This window comes from Diplotaxodon limnothrissa, linkage group LG8, assembly GCF_057381915.1.
Source record: "Diplotaxodon limnothrissa isolate DT_005_m linkage group LG8, D_limnothrissa_male_GT1.1, whole genome shotgun sequence".
In the NCBI taxonomy this organism is placed as follows: Eukaryota; Metazoa; Chordata; class Actinopteri; order Cichliformes; family Cichlidae; genus Diplotaxodon; species Diplotaxodon limnothrissa.
In genome coordinates this window covers 16,308,464-16,333,223 of record NC_140603.1, presented here as the reverse complement: position 1 = coordinate 16,333,223, position 24,760 = coordinate 16,308,464, and the positions used below count along the sequence as shown (strand labels likewise).

General features: G+C 42.4%; 1 protein-coding gene across 2 annotated transcripts in view; it reads right to left on the bottom strand.

The window, feature by feature from the left end:
• Window positions 1–26: 26 nt before the first annotated feature.
• taok2b (TAO kinase 2b) overlaps window positions 27–24,760 on the bottom strand; it is a 29,916-nt gene continuing 5,182 nt past the window's right edge. The window contains exons 3-20 of one of the 2 annotated variants that reach the window (XM_085361388.1): window positions 23,207–23,278; window positions 23,018–23,119; window positions 20,766–20,811; window positions 20,570–20,666; window positions 20,196–20,309; window positions 17,594–17,685; window positions 17,382–17,475; window positions 16,847–16,928; window positions 16,291–16,458; window positions 15,041–15,247; window positions 14,372–14,580; window positions 14,024–14,201; window positions 13,601–13,729; window positions 13,249–13,452; window positions 9,297–9,536; window positions 3,740–3,952; window positions 1,850–2,032; window positions 27–959 (exon numbers count right to left, since the gene is read on the bottom strand). In XM_085361388.1, the coding sequence (XP_085217514.1) occupies window positions 27–959; window positions 1,850–2,032; window positions 3,740–3,952; window positions 9,297–9,536; window positions 13,249–13,452; window positions 13,601–13,729; window positions 14,024–14,201; window positions 14,372–14,580; window positions 15,041–15,247; window positions 16,291–16,458; window positions 16,847–16,928; window positions 17,382–17,475; window positions 17,594–17,685; window positions 20,196–20,309; window positions 20,570–20,666; window positions 20,766–20,811; window positions 23,018–23,119; window positions 23,207–23,278 (3,363 nt within the window). Of the gene's footprint in view, window positions 960–1,849; window positions 2,033–3,739; window positions 3,953–6,685; window positions 9,537–13,248; window positions 13,453–13,600; window positions 13,730–14,023; window positions 14,202–14,371; window positions 14,581–15,040; window positions 15,248–16,290; window positions 16,459–16,846; window positions 16,929–17,381; window positions 17,476–17,593; window positions 17,686–20,195; window positions 20,310–20,569; window positions 20,667–20,765; window positions 20,812–23,017; window positions 23,120–23,206; window positions 23,279–24,760 lie in introns of those variants that run through there. The other variant, XM_085361387.1, reaches the window with a different exon arrangement.

Here is a 24,760-nt window from a genome sequence, read left to right as displayed (position 1 = left end):
CTCTCTGCTGTTTTAACGCCTGCTGTCTAAGAGTAGGAGAGGTGGGAGCCGTTGGAGATGTGCGAAGTGACTGAGGTGCTTCGGCTCAGGACGGCGTCGCTACCCCCAGCACCTCCTGGCCCCCCGCCGGACGCCGTTCTCCTCAGAGGTTGGGGGCTGTTTCTCAGGGCCATCAGGCTGGGGGCGCCGCGCACTGCCAGCCCGCTGCCACCGCCGCCTCCACCTCCGACATAAATCCCCCCCTGCGAGGAGGAGGAAGAAGAAGAGGAGGACGACGGCCCGGAGATGGAGGGAGGGGCAGGGGGCGGGGGAGGCAGCATCGCCAGGGACTGAGAGGAGGAGCGCGAGGGCAGGTGATGGGAGAAGGGCAGGGGGTGTGGGTGGGCCAGGTCGCCGCCGGAGCCCCGCACTCCGGCCCACTCCCGCTCCCTCTCCTTCTCCCGCTCCCTATCTCGATCCCTCTCCCGCTCGCGGTAGAGCTGTGGCGTGCTCTGGTGGTGGTAGTGCTGGGGTAGGTGGTGTCGCTGGTGGTGGGAGGAAGACGAGGAGGAGGAGGAGGAGGAAGAAGAGGCGGAAGAGCGCGACGAGTGGTGCATCTCCCTCCCCTCCCGGCCCAGCCCCAGGGCCATGCCCAGGCCGTGCGAGGAAGAGGAGGACTCGCCCCTGCGATCCCCGCCGCCGCTGCTGTTGTGGCTGCGGCGGGAGAGCTGCTGCGAGGGCACATTCTGCGGGTGGATGCCGTGACTCCAGTGGCCAGCTGAGCGGGAGCTGGAGGGCGGCACGTTGGAGTAGCCCTGCTTGGGGTAGGCTTCGCTGGGAATGCCGGTCAGCGCCATGTTGCTAAAACCCAGACGTAGGCTCTCTGCATCAAACGCCTCGATCTCGCTGGCCTGCCGTTCCAGGAGGGTGCGGATACGCTCTGAGCGCTCGTTCTGCAGGGACAGCATCTCCTCCTCGATCTAACAAAACATTAACAAAAAACGCATGTGCAATCATTGCATTAATAAAAACAAAGTACTTAAAAGTAGCGATTCAGACCATAAACTAACCAGGAATGAAGTTAATGAGGTCAAGTTAGAATTGGAGTAATTTATCCACAGATTTCTTTGGTTGTTATAAAGACTGCAGGGTTAAGACACATCTTCACTGGATTCCTGTTTTGGATGACTACATCCATCTTTTATGTACAGTCTATGATTCTTCAGTCAGTCTGAGGACATGGAGAGCTTTTTATCATCATCCTTCGTAGACAGAGCTGCCCAGATGTCATTGTGAGATATCAATAAAAGTGACGAGGAACTGTAGGCGTTAGATTGTAACTGTTAACTAATAGCTACACAATCCTCCATTATTTCCAGCTAAAAAAAACAAACAACAACCTCTTTCCACTTTCCATAGAAGAACAGACAGAGGTCTATGTCATTAAATAAAGCTCCAAAAACAGCTTGCAGGGGGACACTGTGTTAAAGGTGCCCAGACAGCAGACAGATCTGAGCCTAATCTGGACTATTTTTGGCACTTATTTGCTACGTTTGGCTCAGATGTGACTCAAAAGTCCTGACATGCCTGAATTTTGGCCCGTGCAAGGTGGCTAAACCGAGACAACAAGACTACGCATCAGGGAGGGGCACAAGTCGAGGCCAAATGTGGCCTGTAGGAGAACTTTGGATGACGGACACCAAAAACATCTTGCCCTCTTGGAGTCGTCAGCGACTGTTATTTATCATTCAATGTGCTAGTGAAAAGATGAGCTACACCTGTCTGGGATCTTCTCTGTTTGCTTGTTTGAGGTCCTTGCACTTTATTCTAAGAAGCTTTACTTTGAACACGAGTGACAAAAGGCTCTAACCCTCTGTTCCAGCAGGGCCCGGCGGATGGACACCCTCTGCTCCAGATCCTTGACTTCTCTCTCGTGCTGCGTGTCCGTGTGGATCTTGATCTTGCTCTGGTAGGCGTTAAGCAACTCCAGCTCCTGCTGCAGCTGCATCCGCAACACCTTGTACTCCGCTTCCTGCGTCTCATCCAGTCGAAGCTAAGAGGAAGAGAAAAAGGAGTGTTTAAGTGGAAAAAACAAACCAAGAGAGATCTGAAGGTGGAATCACTTTGCATGTGTTCATAAGGTTAGAAGAGCAAGGAAAGAAAAGGGGAAAGGATTGGGAAGTTAATAAAAGCGTGTGTGCATATTCAACATATTCCAAAATAAATCAATAAAAGAATATTTTCTTCAAAGTGTTGAAGTGCTTCGACCTCTGTGTGTCATGTCTGTTTTATAGTTTGGCTCATGTTTCAGATGACAGACAGATAAATATATATTTTCCTGACCTCTGGATTATAAGTTTAATCAGTGTTTGGGAAACCGTCCCAAACAGACTTTAGCTGCAGTCGCAGCATGAGTAGAACAAACAAGGGCGGCGGGGATTTGGCTTAGCGGACCGACGTGGCGCTCTTCCATATCGAGGTAATTAAAGCAGCGCAGAGGATCATGTTATCCAAGAGACATTTTGTTACGTCCCATCGTCTTCTTACTTTGTTTCATTCATTTAGGAGTTTAGGATTTACATGTGAATGACTCCGACACTAAGAGGCCGGCGACTGACTGAGAGAAGCTTTTACAGGATGGTCTGAAAGTGATTAAGGAGGCACAGGCTTAGAAAATGTGGGCACCTTTCACAGTGAAAAATAGAACCTGTCTATTATCAATCAGCTCATTTCTTGCTTAATATGTACAAGAGAACGGGTCGCAGGCTTCAGCAGTTTAAATCAGTCTAAATTACATTTAAACTTTATGTTAGGTTCTGCTGTGATTCATGGGGCATTTAAGCCTCACTTAATTATCTTCTTTTTCCTTAAACTGGAGTCACTGCAGCTGTGAAGTGGAAAACAAAGCACAGCAGAGGTGGGATCTTTGCAGTGTTGCATGTGGGAAAAAGACCTTGTTGGGCCATGGCCGGACTGATCTGCTGAGGAGTCCCAGGGCATCACTTGTTTGTTGGGCCTCCCAGGTTTTCTTATTTCCCCAGGGTAGGCTAAACTATTCAAACACTTTAGATGAACTGATTCACAGACTGAAAGTTTAGTGGTTTAACTGTGTTATGATTTTACTGGTGCATGGTTCATAATTTGCTGTGATGATAAAGGAACAGTTCATCTGTGGTCCAACAACAGCAACATCTTGACTTTATGGTCCGCTGATTACACATTCATCATTGACCAAACAGCCTCAATTAAAAATTAAACACGACCTGGCACAGCTGATTTTTACCTAAGTGCCAGTTAGAAGTTATTGCTCTAATTACACAATATGGCTTAAAATTGATTCAGAGTTTAGTCAATTACTACACTCCGTTTAGGAAAAGTGATACGTTTATATAAAATGATAAAGATAAACTGAGTTTATAGCACTCTTATGTGGCTGAATAAGAGCCCTGAATTTATGGCTATAGCAGAACCTCTAACATTTATCTTCTGAACCTCTCACAAAGCTGTCATCACTTTTTCCTCTCTTCAATATTCCTACTTTGAATGGATGTTTTTTTGAGGAAGGACCTGTTTAACTGCAGGGGCAGGTAGCAGGACAGATCACAAGCTACAAAATTTAATTAACACTGAGGGACCAGGAGGTGGTTGGTTGGCGGGCAGGTAGACAGGCAGGCAGGAAGATCCCCCAAGCCAGGCACAGCAGTGGTGCTGGTGGTGTGGTGCGAGTGTGAAGTGAACGACGTCTCCTTGCCTTACTCACAGCTTGTGTGGACAGCATGTCATTGATGGAGTGGTCATACTGCTCGGCCAGGATGGCCAGCTTACGAGTCTGCTCATCCTTCAGCCGCTTCAGCACGGCCTTGTGGTCCGATTTGGGCGTGTTCTCCAGCAGGTGGTTGCGCAGGGCCTTGTACTGGCGGGTTTGGATCTTGCAGGTGTCCTGGAACTGACGCTTGATCTGAAGCTCTTTGGACTGAAGGAGACAGAAGAAAGATGGAAGCAGCTCGGCTAAAGTGCTCCTATTGATTGTAGAAATGATCACGCTGACAGATGTGACAGACGTGTCAAACATTTTACATATTTAAAGTGTAAACACCTGCTGAACTGTTGGATGACACCATCACGGCCACATAAGGAAATGTCCTTTGTCATGAAAACACATGTTGGAGATTTACCGTTTATGAAGACTTGTTGGATGGTTAAAACGCACATCATCTAAATTCTGAGTCTAAAAATCACATTCTTATGATGAATGTCTGCATCTTAGATTAACATTTATATTTAAGAGGTTGGATTTATAACATTTAAATAAACATATAAGGAAGTCCTACTTAATTCCAGTGTAATCAAAGCTCTGCGATGGTCTTAATGAGATGACTTGGCTTCTTTTATTTAAATAAATTTACCTTTTCTTGTTGCTTATGTCAATATTATTTCCCTCTGAAGAAAGTGCTTGAAATCAGAAGGGTCCGAGGGAGCAGCAAAGTTTAAGCCCTGCTTTGGTGATTTTACACAATCGCTGTGAACTTTTTCAGGTGCTCACATAAACCAGCAGCTGGACGAAACACACAGTACACAGTCTGCTCAAAAGTCCAAGGAACTAGTTTATTTTTAGTGTACTGAGAAATAGATTAAAGCATCACGTTGGCCGATGACTTACTGGGGCAAAGTTAAAGGCTGTGTGCAAGGAAAATGTAATACACTGATCCAAGGCAAAGCATGAACGCATGCAACTTAAATAAATAATGTAAAATACACTTTCTAAATAGGTAGGAAAAGGTTTTGCTGTCATAACCTAACATTTTGTGGTGACCTGATCTGGTCCTGTAACTGTTAATCATCCCTATGTGTGAGCTCTTTAATGCAAATGAATATTTTTAAATGCTAAAATATAATTATTTTGCTATCCATTTTTAATTCTACTCAAAAGAAAAAGGCAGGAGTTAATAGTAAAGCACATTATTGTTTAATTAAGGTGCCAAATTTCTTTTAAGTGGTTAAATGTTATGCTTGATTAATTTCAGACTTCTCGGAGACACATCCGGTGTGGCGACTCAAATTTCTGTGTATAACAACATCAATTCAGTAATTTTTAAACACGTTTTGATGGACTTAAAGTTGTTTTGTTTTAATGACAGGCAGCCTGATACATTTGTAAAGCACTGTATATAAATGTATATATGTAAAAACACTTTCTAGGACCTTTAATCTGATGTTTATTCTTAAGAATGAGCCTTTCTGTATATTTGTCAGGCGATAATAAATCAAGAGTTGTTTTCATGTACTGCATGTCCAAGAAAGACTGATCTCATTTCACTAAAACCTGATCAATACTCTGCTGTTAAACAAACGGCCCAGACCTCGAGCATAATCTGGGTCAGGTCGAATCAGACGATCGCCATTTAATCCCATAAATATTTGCAAGTCATAATCACAATTTTATGTTTATACTTAGTAATAATGTTTTTGGTGGCTTATAAATGGGGCAAAAAGGGGACGACAGACGACAACAGGAATGTGTGATGATACAGGAGGAATGAACAAAAAGGTAAAAAGGATTCTTTGCGCAGTGAGATAAGGAAGAAAGTAAGCAAATGGAGACATGATAATAATGGAAACAAAAAAAAAATCAAAAACAAACAAGACAATGATTTGAACACAAAAGAATTTATTTTTGTGTATGACAAAATGTTTCTCTATGCTTGCGAGCACACGGCTGTACAGTATGCCAACACTCATGCAGCTAAAATGAGAATAAAAGGATGACGAAATGTCTGCCCAACACAATGCAGCACTGCTCTTATAAATACTGCATTAATTAAATATATATATTAAAAAAAACTCAAGGTGATATAACTCTGTGGAAACACTCAGTGTCACAACAAAACAGAATGCAGACATGTAAACATACACAAAAGGAACAAGTTACATTCAAATAAAACATTGATTGAAACTTTTCTTTTAAAGCTCGAATTGCAAGATGCAAAAAAACAACAACAAAAAAACCCAAAACACATTTTTTCCTTTTCTTTGGGTGAAAATACAGTTAAGACTGAGCTTTCCTACTCAGTACCGTCCCTCCACAAAAACAGCTCACATGTGGCGACACAAACAAAGCTCTTTATTCCTGCCTTTTTAAGCGCTAACGCATTTTACGAATTTGCTCCGGCTTCATTTACATGAACTCAAAGGATTTTGGCGTTTAGCAGAGACACAAACAGCAGAATTAACCGTGGGTTTCTTTTGGTCTGACTGACGCTGAGCTGAAATGATGAACTGACTGATCAGAAAGTTCATTTCCTTATCATTTCAGTCTTTTTTTTTTCTTTTTTTTTTTAAAAGGCTCAAACATTTTGGTTTTCAGCTTGTCCGATTATCTTTGGGTTTGCTGAACCCGTAGGCCGGGTGAAGTGGAGTTGCGATGGGTGTATTTTTTAAGCTTCACGAGCTAAAATTGAAACGATCTTTTCATAGATATTTGTATTTCTTTAATACCTTTCAACACAGTGCAAAACAAAATATTGATAGAATCAGATATCTGCCTTCTCTTCATTCGACCTGCTCAGCCTCATTTTTCACATTCAGTAGTTTCAATCTTTTTACTATAATTCTACCTCAAAAGATTGTCTATATGGCTTCATATTAAATGAGTTACATTGAAATATTAAACAGTTTCTTATACTTTCACTATGCAAAAACATATCCTGATTCCTCATGTTTCCGCTATAGATTTAGGATATCACTTCACAACAGACTCTTGAAAGCAGGCACTTCTTATTCCATTACTACGAGCGAAATGTTTACATGGTAAATCATAACAAGATTATTGCACAACATGCAATAAAACATAATAGTCATAATATCCAACTAGAATCTAGATGATGTATTCACTAGCTGCATGTATAATAATAATAATAATAATAATAATAATAATAATGTATAAACGTATTCTAGATCAACTGAATATGTTTTTTGTTCCAGCTAAATGGCCCCATACTTAATCATTTAAGACCAAAATATTAATAATTATTCCTCTCTGCTCTCACGATGGTCCGAGACGTCACCACTCAGCGGTTTATTGCACTTTTCAGTCGGCTGAGAGCTAGTGTTCAGGCTGATGTTAGTGAAATCATTGACGATCTTTCATTTTCACAGTACTTTGTGCTTTGGGGAGAGATATTACAGCCGTTGAGCTACATAACACTCTAATATTTGTTCGAAGCACTGAGGAAACAGCGCACCCTGTGAAGTAAGACAACTATGAAGAAGAACAAAAGATTGCACAAAAAACGGTCTCAAAAATAACCATAAAAAAAAATATCTGTCTTACAAATTAAGAGCAAAATAATAAAAATTAAAGAAACTTCTAAAGGAACTTTTACAAAAAGCAAAAATAATGAAATATTAAAACTTCACTGGGTTTCATTCAGCAACTGTGGGTTCGACAGCTTGTTCAAGTTGCTCGAGCCAGCTCATTCAGTAATATGGCTTGTTATGTGCGTGCGCACACACACACGCTTCTGGAGCCAGCGCACACAAACCTCTGTGTGCATACGAGTGTGTGGGTTAAATACGGCTCATCTTTAAAAATGTGACCAGTTTGAGTAACAAAGGAGACAATGTGGCCCAAACACGCAATGAATGGCTGCACAATGGCGTGCACACACACGCACGCTCGCACACACTCACACAATCTCACACCAAAATGTTCCCGACATGTCTCACTCTTGCTATCTCCACGGCCGAATTTTCCCCTTGACAAACCGTCCCGATGAAGTTCGTCTCAATCCACACTCCCACCTCGTCTCCTCACGAAACATCCTCTCCCTCTCTTCCCTCCTCTGTCTCTCCCTCTCTCTCCTCCTCCTCTCCCTCTGTCTCCTCTCTCTGACCTCCCGGGGCAGCAGGCGCGGTAACCTGCTTGGAATTTCCTTTTTCAAGATGCCAAGGGTTTGGAGTTTTATCCTGACCCTGAGCGGCAGCTTTTTAACGACCTGCCGGGCTAGTTTTAGCACTACCGAGTTAGCTAGATCTGCCAAGATGCCGAGGGGGCGTCTGCCGAAACGCTTCACCCACAGCAGGCCCTTGGCTACAAGAGAGGTGCTCCTGCATTGAGCCTGATACTCCAAGGCCAGGCTCTTTAGTGGAACTGGGATTTTGGACTGGCGAACGCCCCAGTTGCGGCCTGCTTTAGGAAACATCTCATAAAGGTTACGCTCAGCCATACCGCCCAGCACCGACTGGCACATGGCAAACAGTGGCCGAGGCAGGCGGAAGAGGACGCGCATGCAGAGGCGGTTGACTTTGCGGGGTGCGAGCTGGAAGAAATCACGGGCTGGCCTGACAATCAGGACCACGATCAAATAGAGGGAAAGGAAAATGGAGGGAGAGCTGAGGAAGGAGGCTGAGATGAAAATAATGGGGATGTAATAAATCCCCAAACTGATGGAGAGCCCTAAACTGAAGAGGCCATTGGCCCAGAGGCTGAGAGTCAGGTAGGTGGAAAGCGACAGAGAACAGCAGGAACGAAGGAAAAGGTACGAGAAGAAGAGCGCCAAGAAGGCGAGCTCAGCAGAGAGGAGAACGGATGCCACCGAGGGCAGGGGTGGAGAGCGGCGGAGGGAGAGGAGGAAGATGGAGAGCAGCAGCAAAGTGAGGTTGGAAGGCTGCGCAGCGACAGAGAGGGAGAGGAGGAGGCAGATGCCGTGAGAGAAGAGTGAGGGGAGAGAAGTCTGGGCAGGGGGTGCGGGTGGGGGTGAGACGGGTATGGGCTCCAGCTCCTCAGAGGCGTCAGGGAAGTAAAACTCTGACAGCTCATCGATGTCTCGCTCACGCAGCCGCCTCTTTTCTGGGGACGAGGACAAGATGAGCTCCGACGGACAACCGTCAGCTACACCCCTGCCCTCTTCTTCTTCTTCTTCTTCGGTCTCTATGCGTGCAGAGTTACCATGATCCTCTTCGTACTCCCACTGCACTCCTTCTACTTCCCTGACTTCTGTCTCCTCTTCACCGACTTTCCACTCAACTACATCTTCTGATTTACTTCCCTCCTCGTCTACCTCGTCCTTCCCCTCAGCCACAGCGACACGCACACCCTCCACCTCATCTACCCCTCTGCTAAAAACTTCATCTTCATCATCTACTACTCCATCAAGCTCATCCCCAACATCATACACCTCCTTCGCCGCCACCTCGCTCTCCTTTTCTTCCTCTAGCTCCTCCCCCCCTCCCTCGCTGTCCCAGCTGCCGCTCGGCCCCTCTGTCGGCTCGCTCTTTCCCTCCTCGGGAGACCCCTGGCTCTGGGTGCTGTCACTCACTTTGAGGCTCTTGGGCTGTTGGCGGACCTCCACGGCGTGTTTCTGACGCAGCTCTTGCTCACGCCTCTTGTTATACTCCATCTGGTTGGTGAGCTCCGTCTGGTGTTGCGTGCGGATCAGCTCGGCCCGCGTACGCTGCACCAAACTCAGCTGGCGGAACTCCAGCTCCTGGGTGGATTCGTGGTGACGCAGCAGCATGGCACACTCCAAGTCCTTCAGAGTCTGCTTTTTGTTCAGATCCTGAAGAAGGAGAAGAAGAAAAAAAACAAACAAAAGATGCAGAAGGTGATTTGTAATACTGGGAGGACAGAAACCTGCAATAGCCACCAAAGGATATCTTGTATCAAGCTACAATTATTAAAAAGTATGAATTTATAGGTCATTTATTAAAAAAAAAAAAAAAAAAAAAATTATTTTCTTTTTCAGCCATACTGTTGTAGATTTGCTGCTGCGCGTGGGATCATTGTCCTGTTGCATGAACCAGTTTCAGCCAAGCTTGTCAGATAGACGGACTCATCTGACTCTAGAATACTTAGAGATACACAGGAGTTCATGACTCAGTGACTGCAGGTACTGAGATCCTGTCGCTGAAAAACGAGTCCAAATCATATGCTAGTATGAGGTGTTTGTGCTGTTGGCTTTTCTCCAAATGTAGTGCCGTGCAAAACACGTCCACTTTAGTCTCACTTTCCAGAAGTCTTGTAGTTTATTCTGATGCTGCTTTTCAAGCCAAAGCTTTGCTGCCATGTTCTTTTTAGAAAGAAGAAGCCTTCTCCTGAAATCTCTTCCAAAAAAGTCATACATGTTTGTCTTTTTCTAATTGTACTGTCATGAACTTAATACTTGATACTAACTGAGACCTGAAGAGTGAGATGGTTTTTTGCACTCCCTCTAAATACTGCAGTTTGACTTTGGGATGAATTTATCGGGGCGTCCAGTCCTGGGAACAATGTTTTTCACTCACTGTAGAGCGATGGATGCAGGTTGTTTGGAGATTGCCTTCTAACCCTTCCCAGACTGATGGCAGCAACATTTACTTCTTTAACCCTTTAAGACCTACCATAGAACCAAGTCCACCAGAGCTTACTTTATATTTTTACATGCTGTAGTGCCATTTTTTGGAGCATTTCAAGTTGATATACATCAATACAACATTATAGCCCAAATTTTAATAATATGTCTGCATTAAGTGCATAGTAATTACATAAATTGCAATAAACTAAAAAAATAATAATTTGAAAATCGTTTTTTTAACATATATTTCTAGTTAGAGAAATTTAAGAGGCTTATCCCTCAAAACTTTAAATACAAAAAAGTTGCACAAAATAGTTTCCCACCACAGAAAATTTATTTTGAGTGTCTTCATAGTTTTATTTTTGAAATACACCAATTTTTATATACTGCAGGAAAAACGAAAATAAATATTATAGTGTAAATTTGCAAAAAAGCATCATATGCATCAAAATAAACTATTTCCAGCAGTGCAATATGAGTCCTAAGCATCCCAGAAACGACACAGAAAGTCATAAAGTCAAACATAACTTTTAAAAACACCAGTATAAGCTCACGAGGCCCTGATGGTAAAAAACTACATTTCCGCAAAATGACGTCACTTCCGGTTTCGGGCAGGTCATGGCGGACATGCGATAGTTCGCGCTGATGGACGTAGGAAGTGTTACAAACAGCCGATCGGATCGGCAAAGCGTGTTTCTGGAATATTATGTTTTTGTTCCTGCAAATGCTTTTTATGCAGTTTTTGCAAAGCTATATGTGGAAGGAAACTGTGACTTAGGACAAGCTGGTGGCATAAGATGTAAGTACAACTCCTCCGGTTTCATATGCAAAAAAAACATTATTGCGCTAGCTTACGTGGTTGCAGTGCTACCGGGATTTAAAAGTAGTTGCGCAAAACGGAGCGTGCCCGCTCCGACCCGTTTTAAAGGGTTAAGATTGTTGTTGTGTTTCCTACGTGGCATTGTGTTAAACATCTGAATGCTTCAGCAAACTGACAAAACTTTTTAGATGTGCTCACACTTGCTCAGTTAATAAAGTGTATTTGTATATGTCTACATACACACACACACACACACACAGTGGGGCAAAAAAGTATTTAGTCAGCCACCGATTGTGCAAGTTCCCCCACCTAAAATGATGACAGAGGTCAGTAATTTGCACCAGAGGTACACTTCAACTGTGAGAGACAGAATGTGAAAAAAAAAAATCCATGAATCCACATGGTAGGATTTGTAAAGAATTTATTCGTAAATCAGGGTGGAAAATAAGTATTTGGTCAATAACAAAAATACAACTCAATACTTTGTAACATAACCTTTGTTGGCAATAACAGAGGTCAAACGTTTACTATAGGTCTTTACCAGGTTTGCACACACAGTAGCTGGTATTTTGGCCCATTCCTCCATGCAGATCTTCTCGAGAGCAGTGATGTTTTGGGGCTGTCGCCGAGCAACACGGACTTTCAACTCCCGCCACAGATTTTCTATGGGGTTGAGGTCTGGAGACTGGCTAGGCCACTCCAGGACTTTCAAATGCTTCTTACGGAGCCACTCCTTTGTTGCCCGGGCGGTGTGTTTTGGATCATTGTCATGTTGGAAGACCCAGCCTCGTTTCATCTTCAAAGTTCTCACTGATGGAAGGAGGTTTTGGCTCAAAATCTCACGATACATGGCCCCATTCATTCTGTCCTTAACACGGATCAGTCGTCCTGTCCCCTTGGCAGAAAAACAGCCCCATAGCATGATGTTTCCACCCCCATGCTTCACAGTAGGTATGGTGTTCTTGGGATGCAACTCAGTATTCTTCTTCCTCCAAACACGACGAGTTGAGTTTATACCAAAAAGTTCTACTTTGGTTTCATCTGACCACATGACATTCTCCCAATCCTCTGCTGTATCATCCATGTGCTCTCTGGCAAACTTCAGACGGGCCTGGACATGCACTGGCTTCAGCAGCGGAACACGTCTGACACTGCGGGATTTGATTCCCTGCCGTTGTAGTGTGTTACTGATGGTGACCTTTGTTACTTTGGTCCCAGCTCTCTGCAGGTCATTCACCAGGTCCCCCCGTGTGGTTCTGGGATCTTTGCTCACCGTTCTCATGATCATTTTGACCCCACGGGATGAGATCTTGCGTGGAGCCCCAGATCGAGGGAGATTATCAGTGGTCTTGTATGACTTCCATTTTCTGATGATTGCTCCCACAGTTGATTTTTTCACACCAAGCTGCTTGCCTATTGTAGATTCACTCTTCCCAGTCTGGTGCAGGTCTACAATACTTTTCCTGGTGTCCTTCGAAAGCTCTTTGGTCTTGGCCATGGCGGAGTTTGGAGTCTGACTGTTTGAGGCTGTGGACAGGTGTCTTTCATACAGATGATGAGTTCAAACAGGTGCCATTCATACAGGTACGAGTGGGGGACAGAAAAGCTTCTTACAGAAGACGTTACAGGTCTGTGAGAGCCAGAGATTTTCCTTGTTTGAGGTGACCAAATACTTATTTTCCACCCTAATTTACGAATAAATTCTTTACAAATCCTACCATGTGAATTCATGGATTTTTTTTTCACATTCTGTCTCTCACAGTTGAAGTGTACCTCTGGTGCAAATTACTGACCTCTGTCATCATTTTAGTGGGGGAACTTGCACAATCAGTGGCTGACTAAATACTTTTTTGCCCCACTGTATATATAAAAAATAAATCCTTCTCTAGATATTAGGTATAAACCTTAGTGTTCCCAAATAAAAGACCACTACATGCAAAACTTTTGCAACAACTTTTGAGTGCACCTAATTTTCCAAGCCATTAATATTTTGCTTGTGCATTACTGTTACACATAGATGACAAAATGAATTGCAAAAGTCTTAACATTTATAAATATTATAAAACAATATCAAAATAAAAATGATATTAATGTGCTTCAAAGGACTAAGAACAGTACCTCTCTGAGCAGGTCCTGCTCCAGGTTGTGGCGTGACAGCAGCATCTTCCTCTTGTACTGGCGACACTGCACCTCATAATACTGCCTCTGCCTCCGCAGCAGACCCGCCTCTTCCTCAGCCTGCCGCTGCTGCAGGCACTCCTTCTGATGCACCAACCACTCCTGCTTCTCCCGCTTTGGCGTTGACTGATTCTCGTTCAGTTCCTTGAAGAATAACAGCAGCGTTTAGCTCGGCTCGCCGTTTGTGCAGCATTATACTTACCCGTCAAAATGAACCGATTGCAAGTGGAGTGATGAAAAAGAAGACACTCATATATTTGTTGAAACATAATATGACAAAACTCAGAGGCACCTCTTTGAGCTGCTCTTTGCGCTGGCGATACTGTCGTTTCTGGGAATCCAGCAGGCCGGTCAGCTCCTTCTTTTGCTGCGTCAGAATGTGTTGCTGGAACTTCTTCTCCTCCGACACGACTGCCTTTCCCTGGAGGATAAAAGCCCAAAAACATTCACAATTAGTGATATTGAGTCTTATCAGTGCTCTTACTGAGACAACTCTCTGTATGCTGGTGAGAGAATGAAGACTTCTCAGTGGCTGCTACACTTTGGAAAGATCATCAACTTCATATGAAGCAGGCATGTGTACACTGAGCAATGTGAAAGTATTGACTAATATTAGCAAGACTAACAACATAGTGAGTATCAGAACCACACACTGTTGTTTGATATTCATCACGTATATTTGAATTTATTATATTTCTCTGTGATCCTCGCTCACCTCTTTCTCCAGGATACCCTGGTGCTTCTTGGTGAGTTTTTCTCCTTCCACTGAGAAGCTGTTCCTCAAATTCTCCAGCTCTTTGTCCAATCTCAGCTGATGTTCGTCCATCTCGGCCTTCAGCTTGTTCTCCAGGCCCATCAGCTGCTTCTGGTGCTGACGCCGCATTCGCTTATACCTGTGAGGAGAAACACGGTTACCTAATGGCTAATAATCAGCAAGCATTACTTAACTAAGCATTTGAAGCCCTTTGTTTTCTTTTATTTGTATAAAGTTCAAAAACATGTGCAAATACACTTGTTTTGATTGTCCCGTAACACCATCAACAATTCACGACTGTGACCTCACCCGGACATCTGCTCTCTCAGTGCAGAGCCCTGCTCGTGTTCCTGGATCTGACGGGTGACCAGTGAAGCGGTCCTGATGGTGGCAAAATGGTCTCGGCCTCGTCGACGTCTGCCCCCTCCCCCCCCTCCTCCTCCACCACCAGCAGATGCAGCTTCTCGCTGAGAATCAACCTCTGGCTGATAGGGATCGTCATAGATGTTGTCATGGCTCTACAAGGTGGAGAAAATTAGAGCAATTAAAGGTGGCTACAAATGCAAAGTTTTATCTCAACTCAATGTCATCCTACCGCTTCAAATAAATGAAACTAATTATTGCCAATGCAAAAACTCCCAGGAGGCTGCGCGCTTAGCAAGTCTGCTACCAGGCATTTGTTTTGTAGGTGTCACACTGCCAATCTGCTGTGCATCTGGTCCTGCTTTTGCCTTCCTTTTCCTGTAGGTGGCACCAGATTGCGCTTATAAAACAGCTTCTCCTTTGGCTCATCTAAACTACAATAAAAAGGTAAAATAGCCCAACTATAAAGTATCACTCGATGCTTTTAGCCTGAAAGTTACACGTCTCTCAGCAGATACACACCAGACTCACACTTAACACTGCAAGCCCCAAGTACCCTTCAGCATATGGGTCACCAGCTTATCCAGGTGAGTGATTGATAACACGTGGACTGACCAGCGGCTTGTGCAGGACGGAGCTATTGGAGGTGACGGTGTGCTCTCCCTCCTGCATCATGGCCATCTCCCCACTGTCATCAGAGCCGTCTGCCAGACTGTTGACCGAGCTACTCTGGGAGCTGGCGCTGATGGACATGGATGGCAGAGAGTGAGAGCTCTCCATGCTGTTGACTGTGCCGGTGCGCAGCATGTACTGCTCCACATCCTGGAGGGGAAAAAATAAAGCAAGTTTTTGCTAAAATAATGACAAAGCTCTAAAAAAAATAAAAAAATAAAAAATAACAAATGGAGTCTGTGATTGAGGGTCATTTGCTCAGTGGGACTGTATTAAAGAAAAAAAAATGATACTGAGCAAACATATTTAAACATCCCAAACAAATGCAGGTCTGATAAATTGAACCACAGTCGCTATTCTTTCATTTACTTTTGTTTAAACGGCCATCAAAGAATTAAATAGATAAAAAAGTCTTTGTATGAGGACAAAAGGGTCTTATTTACCTTACGTCTTTATTCTTATAGTAACCAGTGCCTGTATTTACCTCAACTGCAGACAAGAATAGGCCTTTAAAGCAGGTTTTCAGTAGAAGCAGACACATTCATGCGCTTTGTGTGCATGAGTACAATTGTTCATGTTTCAAGACTCTTATTTGCTCTGTCAACATTACTGCGTTATGCTGGGCCAATCCTGTTTCTATGAGATTCTGTTTAAAATAAATAAATAAAACTGCAAAATATCATCACCATTTCCCCTATTTTCTCATTTGTGGATTAAATAATTACCGTTGGACTCTGGCTTTATTTACAATTGCAATGCAATATAAACAGCAGCAGTTTATATGAAGCAAATCCAAAACAAAACATCGTCACATGTCTCTTGACAGAAGCGCTTTCTTTCTTAATTTTACACAAAAAAAAAAAAAAAAAAAAAAAAAAAAAAAAAAAATCAGGAGACGAACTCAAATATTTAAAGAGAGCTTAAATGAAGAGATGACCCCAAAGAGTGCTGCTTGGTATTTGTTAATTGTACTTTCATGTTTCAGCTTTCTTAATCCCCTTTCACATATGAAGCAGCTGTTCTCATGTTATGTGCCTGTCTGATGTCATTAGCCATTTCTGGGCCCAAACACTCTCTGTGGTTTCACTAATAAGAAAAGAAAACTGTCCACTTATCAATATTAGAGGCTTGTTTAAATAAAATAAAATAGGATAAAAGCATTACAGGGTTGATACGTCATCACCCTTTCTTACCTCTTCCTCATCGCCTCCTTCAGGTGCGGGACCATTGTGCGCCTCATGAAAGAGGATTTTCTTCATCTTCCGGTACTGAAGGTTGTCCAGCTCACGAACAGCATCCTTGGTCCGTGCAATCAGGTCCATCACAACTGTCATGGGACGCTCTCTGCATAGGAAATGGTGCTGGGTGGATGGAGGGTTGAAAGAAGGGGTGAGATGGACAGTGACAGGATGAAATACCTCAGTCTGACAGTTAAAAATACATAGACATGCCCATCACCAAAATTATACATCCAAGTAAAATAAAATCATTGTTTTTCATTTAAAAAACAAAACAAAAAAGAAAAAAAAAAATACAACAACAGAAAAAAACCTCCTTGGTGATTTTTTGCTTGCACACTGAACCTTCACTCAGTGTTTTCCTTCAAGCCTAAAAATCTGTTTTGAATTTAAAGCACAAATTTCATTATTTGTCCAAAAACAACAAGCTGAAAAGAAACTGCTAGAAATTGAAGAAAATATATTTCATTCTATTCTCTCAGTTAAAGATTAATCACACGGCTGTTTGTACCTTGAGCAGCACATCAGAGGTAGGTCTGTCCTGGGCGATCTTCTGCAAACAGGAGTCCACGAAATTGCGGAAATAATCCGACCTGAAAATTTCCAAAACGTCATGATTATACATATAATTTAAGCAATGCATACTGCATTATTACACATATAATAATCTTAATTATGTTATAGTCCGTTAAAGCGGCTTGAGAGATTTGTTAGCTCAATTAAAACTCAGAAAGCATTAAAAATGTCCTGATGTGGAGACAAACTGGTTAAAAAACAGCAGTAAGTGTCCCATGAGAAATACTGAAGGGTTTGTCCACAGTTACCTGAGATGATTCAAATAATGTAACAATTTAAACACTGATCTATAAGCATGGCAGCAAACTCAAAGTGTGAGTTCATCCCCATGTTCAAAAAGCCTTAATAACAAGTCATTTTTATGAAACCTATTTTTTTATTTATGTGTACGTGTACACACACACACACAAAACTAATTGTGAAATAAATGACAGAAAGACACAGGTCTGTTGCAAAGCTTCGTCTCTCACCAGTGATTAGACTGCAACACAGGGCTCTCATTCTGGGCGATGTGGTATAAGGCACTCATAGCATTCATGTTGAACAGAGGAGGCTTCCTTTCCGCTGCAGAATCACAAAGCACGACATAGCGTGACAGAGAAGGAGAGGCAGACAAAGAACACTTTCAGCTTTGTGAACACAAAGAGAGACACTTGTGGAGCACTGTATGGCCATCTCTTACCCAGCTCTATGCAGGTGATGCCAAGTGACCACACATCCACCTTCCCGTCGTACTGACCCTCATCCATGGCTAAGATCACCTCAGGGGCCATCCTGGGTGGAGGAAACAACAACAACACATCAGCAGTAATTCAGCCATTTCCAGCCCTCTTCCTTTGATCCAGCACACAATGGCACCTGGTGGCTCACTGTTGTTTCCAGCATCTGCCCCACCTAAACAGGCAGCGTTAGCTTTATGCTCATGTAGAGTAACAACAAATAATTCTGGCTGCTGAACGGTGAGAAGTAGGAGTAAACTACTTGGTGATTTAACCTCCTCAAATACACTTGAAAAGATTGGAAAGGAAAAATTCGGTGGCAGAATAACCTTTTTTTTAAATTAACAACTTAAAATTAAACACATGCTCATTCTACAGATCAAAGTTTTTCCCAGTGTGAACTGTACTCTGCCTGCTTTGAATGAATTTGAATGTGACATTTGGGTGGCCACACCTTGCTTCACAAATGTGAGCAGCGTTTAGTCAGCTATCTTAGGTTCAATGCAAATTAAAGCACGTTACCCGCATGATTAGAGACTATAGTTTATCTAGACACCAGCAGTACGCTAGATATTAATGAATATTTAAATTGTCAACATCGGAGGAAATATATCTGATTTTACAAAATCAACACACGCAAGTTAATGACAACATTTAAAGATTTCGACTATATTTACATGTACGAAACCTCTACAATGTGCAAACAAGCTCATTTAAGAGTGCTGCTGCTTCTCACTCGCCTTTACACTCAGTGGACAAAATAGACGCCACATAACAGCCATGCTAACAGTCTGAAAAGCTCATTTCGCCTGCACAGACATGACATCATCGTCTCAGGGATATCCTCTTTCTTTGACATCACACAAAGCTAGGAGTAGAAAAAAAACAGTGAAATGGAGAGCTCAGAGCCTGAGATTACTTATACATACACTGACCTCAGTATTTGAACTTTAACATGAGCTTCTATGATTGTAACAGAACAGAAAGGAAAGATAAAATACGGCAAAACATCACAGGTATGTTTTAACCCCTTAACGCCTAGTGTATCATATTTGACACTAGGGCTGGGCCATATTATACCGTTCACGGTAATACCGGTATAATGTTAGGCAACGATAGGAAAATGAAATATCGCGATAGAATGGGAGTAAAACGCGCATGCGCAGTGCCTTTGTTTTCATACGCACATGGCCGATTGTTGAGTGAAACAGATGAACCAGAATTGGTTTGTAAAAATGGTGCAACTTCCGTGATGTGGAACTGGTTTGGTGTTTGTCCGTCAGATACACAACAAAGCACATTTTTTTGCAGAACATGCAAGCGGCCGTCGTTATTGTCATATTTGTCGGACTAAGATGCTCTTAAATCTGGGAGTAATCTGGGTCCTAAACTCCATATTCTTCAGGTCAAACAACACTGCAGCACCACTTAGAGTTAAAAACTGTCTAAATTATTTCATCTTTAATAAAACGATCAGCATTGCTGCTTTACCAGGTGTAACTATAAAGTTTAACTTCCAGGCATCCATGAAAACAAAAGTTATTACATTTAACGGAGTTAGAAGTTAGCAGGAAGCTAGCGGAAGTTAGCTCGCTAGTTTCGCTAGTTACCTAAGCATGATATAGCATGTTCTGACTGAGAGATTTCTGAAAAAAATCAAACGTACAGCTCTGCTATCACTTCCAACATAAATGAAGACAGGAAACTAAACAGCAGTGACGTTTGTAGGGTTACTGAAGTTGGGCTAGCTGGTATATAATGATGTGCTACGTGATCGCTAGCGACACAGCTATGTTAGCATAACATAAACAGTGAAGCTGGAGGACGAACACTAACACTTTTCCACTTATAAAAGTTAACGTGAAGGTTCTTCATGGTTAGAGACAAATGCAATCGCATGGCAGGATGCTGTAAACGGACCAAACTTCAGTCAGGAGAACAACTGAGATAATCCATCCACAATACTAGGTTAGTCATTAATATACTGCAACAACATGGGAATAGAGCAGCTGCCAGAGAATTCAACATTAATGAATCAATGGTACAGAAGTGGAGGAAGCAAGAAGAATGAGTTTAATAAAGTTTGATTTATCTGACTGCTTTGTTTCGCTTAATGTGCCTTATAATCCCGTGCACCTTATGGTCCGAAAAATGCGTACTGCACCTCTTTTTAACTTCAGTGGATATTATACATGGTTATGCTCAGGATATGTCAGCCCATTTCTACTGGAAATGCCTTTTGGTTAAACTTTCAGCAAGGAATTTGCATTTGCACTGTTACATTTTTATAAAGCTTTAATGTACATAAAAACCAGCTTCTTGTTTAAGTGAAAATAAATGGAAGGTTGTCTTTTTGCGCTAGTAATGTTGTGGAGTTGTATTTTGTCTCGCATCAATTATATCGTCGGTTATATCGTTATCGCAAATTTTCAAATATATATCGTGATAAATATTTTTGGCCATATCGCCCTGCTCTATTTGACACGCACGATTTTGGTTAGTTTTTGAGGCTTCTTTGAGAATCCACAATGAGTAGGCCAGTGAGACACTGGTTTGATGTTTTACCAGTAAGGTGTTCCCACGAAAGAGTTGGCTGGAGCGACAATAGAGGCCGAGCCAAAGTCTCCGAGTTTGACCTGACCTGGCTCTGTCAACAAGATGTTTCCGGCCTTCACATCCCTGAGAGAGAAACGATCAGACAGGAGAGAATGACGGGTCAGGAAAAACACGATGGAGACAAAACAGTTTGAGAGAAAATGCATTGTTGGAGGCTGGGGAGCAGCATGATGCACAGTGTGTAAGCACAAGCACCATTGCATAAGCTTATCTCAGGCAGCACAGTTTGTGCTTTCTCCCCTCTATTTGTTTAGTCTCTTGTCAGAAGTGTGGGGGAGGAGAGCAGAATAGATCCAGATAAGTGAGAAATGAATAGGGGTTACCTGTGAATCATGTTGTGAGAGTGAAGATACACCAATCCCTGCAATGCACCATGGGTTATGGCAGCTATCTCCACTTCCTGCAGCGGTTTCTTGTGGACTGAGTGAAGAGAGACATTTGGGAATATCAGGCAGTTTATGTGAACGTAAACTCAAACGGGTAAAACGGGTTTTGTCATTACTCATTTGTCTTACTTACCTTCTAAAAGGTCAGAAGCTGAACCCAAGCAGTACTCCATCACCAGCTAGAAGAGAGACAGGGTGGAGTGTTAAACCAAGAGTACACTTGGTGTTAAAAACTTTGTCACACTTGACCTAGGCGGGAAGAGCTTTTTTTGTACCAGAGACTTCGACCCATTTATCAAAGTTTTAACACTGCTGTCAAACTAAGGTGGAGTCCGAGAAAGTGTTCTCATGTCCACCTCACAATGGAGCTCTGAGAGCCAAAGTATGCATGAGATGTAAAAGCTAACCATCCCACATAATGTAACATTATTTAGGTGTCTATAGACGACAGCACACCTTCAAAGTGAAACATTTTAAGGCTTTTTTGTTTTAATTTTGATGATCGTGACTTATACCTTGTGAAAATCAGACATACAGAATATTTTTATACGTGGTTGGAGCTCCGTTACCATGAATCACTGCAATAATGCAGCATGGTGTACAGGAAGCCCAGGCTGCTCTGATAGCTGCTTTCATCCTGTCTGTATTTTTGGGTCCTCATCTTCATTTTGACAATAACAACACAGACACTCTGGGGTTCAGGTCAGATGAGCTGGCTGATCAATGAGGCACAGCAATACTGCGGCCAGCAAACCATTTGCTAGTAGTTTTTGTACTGCGAGCAGGGGCTAAATCCTGCTGGAAAAGAAAATCACCATCTCTCTCCATAAAGTTTGTCAGCAAATTAAAGCACAAAGTGCTCCAAGTCTCCAGGTGGGTGACTTTGTTAACTGTAGACTTGATAACACAGTGGATCAACTGACACCAACATGAGGAGATGACATGGCACTGCAGAAACTTCACACTGGACTTCAAGCATCTTGGATTTTGTGCCTCTCTACTCTTCCTCTAGTCTTTAGGACCTTAAATTTTACTTTTATGTGGAAAGAGAAGCACTGAGCAGCTGTCCAGTCCTTTTTGATGTCGTCTCCGGTTCAGGAGTGACTCGATATTAGGAATGCTAAAGTTGTAGCTGCTTTCCTGGAGACGTACTGACACCAGCCTCAGTCCACTCTTTGTAAAGTCGCCCAAGTTCTTGAATTGATTTTCTTGACAATACCATTGAGGCTGCAGCCATCACTGTTGTTTGTGCAAAATGCCATTAATATGCTGTGATTGAGCACTCTGCGAACAGCCAGACGTTCAGCAACAACATCCTGCGGCTTCCCCTCCTTGTGGAGTGTATCAGAGATCATCTGGAGAACAGTCCAGTCGTCTCTATAACTGTGGTTACATGTACTCAACTATATAGAGAGACGCACTCAATGCCACTGTTCAAACACTAATATACTAAAATATTGTAGTTTTATTACAAGGGCTGCTCATTTCCATGCACTACAAGGCATACTCACACAAAAGGCTTTTAATACTTTAATTTTTGGATGAATATGTAAAAAAACAAACAAAACTTTCACTTCATTCTAATTTTCTGAAATGCACTAATATGTTTTGTTAAAAAACACACCAGTTAATTACAATGATGTCATTTTTAGAGCTTTTTTGTTTTTTGCCACATCAACTTTCTCCAGGGACTGAGAGCCTTTTGAGGATATCTGGAACGAAAAACTGCTTTTTGGCTGCAGAAACCAGAGACTATATTTAATTCCTGCAGTCACAGTGAAACAAACAGACTCTGTGGCAACTGCAACTTGCCTCAAGCTGCACAGAAAAAAGGAGGAAGTACCAGAAACCGGTTTCAATATTAGAACAAATGGTCAACGTTTCATGTTTTTATTCACACTGAAACAAAAGGCTGCTCTCTTCCTGATCGAGAGAGAGAGAGAGAGAGAGAGAGGATGTGAAAGACGGAGCTAAGGGGGGAGAGTAAGTCGAGGGGTGAGAGAACCAAATTTGATGGTTGTTATGATCTCAAGTTGAAATAAAAATAAAACGATAAATTGAGTATTTATTTATCAATCACAGCACTGCTTTTACTCATCTTTGACATTTTTCAAATATAGTGAAAATGAACACAGGAATACTGCAGAGGGGACAAAGTTCTGGGTGTATTTTTACAGGCCATTGGTGGCCCAAATATGTGCATAAAAAAGAAATGTGTTTAAAGTGGATGCTGAAATATCCCCAACTATATTCTTTGTTTTATTTTTTAAATGTGTGGTACTGGGAATGTTAACATCTTTAACGACCTCCTAAGCAAGTCACTTTTAAAATCATTCATTTGATTAACACAACACTGATGAGTGCACAGCTTTTGCACACACTCACCCAGGCTGTGTGCTCTCTCAGGTAGCAGCCACGGTACTCCACAGTGTTGGGGTGGCGCAGTTTCTGGAGGAACTTCACTTCCTTGATGATATCCTGCCATTTCTAGGATACGAACAGAGCCTTCATCACTCTATCCATAAGATATTACATCTGCAGCAGACCAGCCATTAGAGAGTCGCCAGGTCTTACCTCATTGGACTGTTTGCCACTATAGGACATCTTCTTGATGGCCACCACCTCATTTGTGCGGATGTCGTGGGCCTAGTAGGGAAAATTTAAGGACAACATGCAGTAAATTTTTTGAAGCTTTGGATGCTGCTCGAACCATCTTTGTCACTATTTCTTTAAATAGCACAGACGCCCTCGCCTTGTTTTCTTTTCCTTCCACACAAAGTTAATTGCAAGCAAAACTCAAACACTTAAACCTGGCTGAGAGCATCAGTGCAGCATTTATTCCACAAAGCACTTGAGACACATCCATCAATGCTCCTCACATTAAATACAACAAAGAAATGGCCATTACATAAAACGAGCATTTCTGCAGAGCTTCCTTCCCTCTTCTCCTCTGCCCTCCTATCATCCCTTCATCCATGACTGGCTGCTTTTCACCCTTCATTAAACAGGGACTTTTATCCTGCTCTGAAAAGTTGTTCTCCTTCCCCGACTTGCACTGTGTTTTTACTTTTTCCTTCTTCCATCTTCAGTCGACAGGTTTATCCAGCTTGTGCTCTTAATAGAAGTACCGCCATCTGTCAGCTATTCTTCTTTGCTGCGCTTAGCTTTTCTTAGCATCAATCACTCCGACTTCAGCAAGATTTATAGCAGTAATTACATTTGAACCAAGTGAAATCTCCCCAAAAAACAATGCAAAAATCAAAGTATGAAATTTTTTTTAAATTACGCTATGAAAATTTTGCCTGTCCAGGTTTTTGTTGTTTAAAATGCGCCTATGCACATAAGCACGACTGGCCTGCCTGTAGTTTAGGTAATGAGTCATGTTACCTTACTTAGTAAGATCTTTTATTTATAGTAACTTCCTATGAGGGAAGTAATAACCTCTCAGGTGGGCGCTGAAATGGTTTATATGCAGGAAGAACTGAGCCTACACTGTTGTCTATGGCGCCAAAACACTGATCAACTTACATAAGAAGAAAAACAAAGCCAGAGAAATAATTAGACATTAATAAGACGATAATATATATACAAAGGTAATGATTTTCATTTCACCTGCATTCTCATGCTTACATTATATAAATTCAGTGAAGAACAGCTGTATACAACATTATGAACACCATGCTAACTACTCAGAGACTGCAGTCTTAAATTTATAACAAGCAGAGCACTTTTTAAAGTTTGCCAGATGACTGAGTCAGTGTGTGACTGAAAACTAAAATATCATCCAAACTCCAGAATTCAAAAACCGATTTTCAGCGTACTCAGTCAGCGTTATTTGTCCGTAGCCTGTCCCCATGTTTATATGCCTTCAGGTAAGCTGCATGTTAAAAACACATACCTGAACATTTTCCTACTACTGAATTCAAACGAACATAACTACACACCTACAACTCTGTTGCAGAGCTGACAAAGATCAAACACACAATTCAAACCGATAAATGAACACAAGTATCTGAAATCACATTAAGTAACAGGCCTTCACATTTAAGCCTGCACTCAGGGGAAAGCACACTTAGGGCTCTTGTGTGCACTCTATCACATTTCTATTAAAGAGCCAAACCCTAAGAA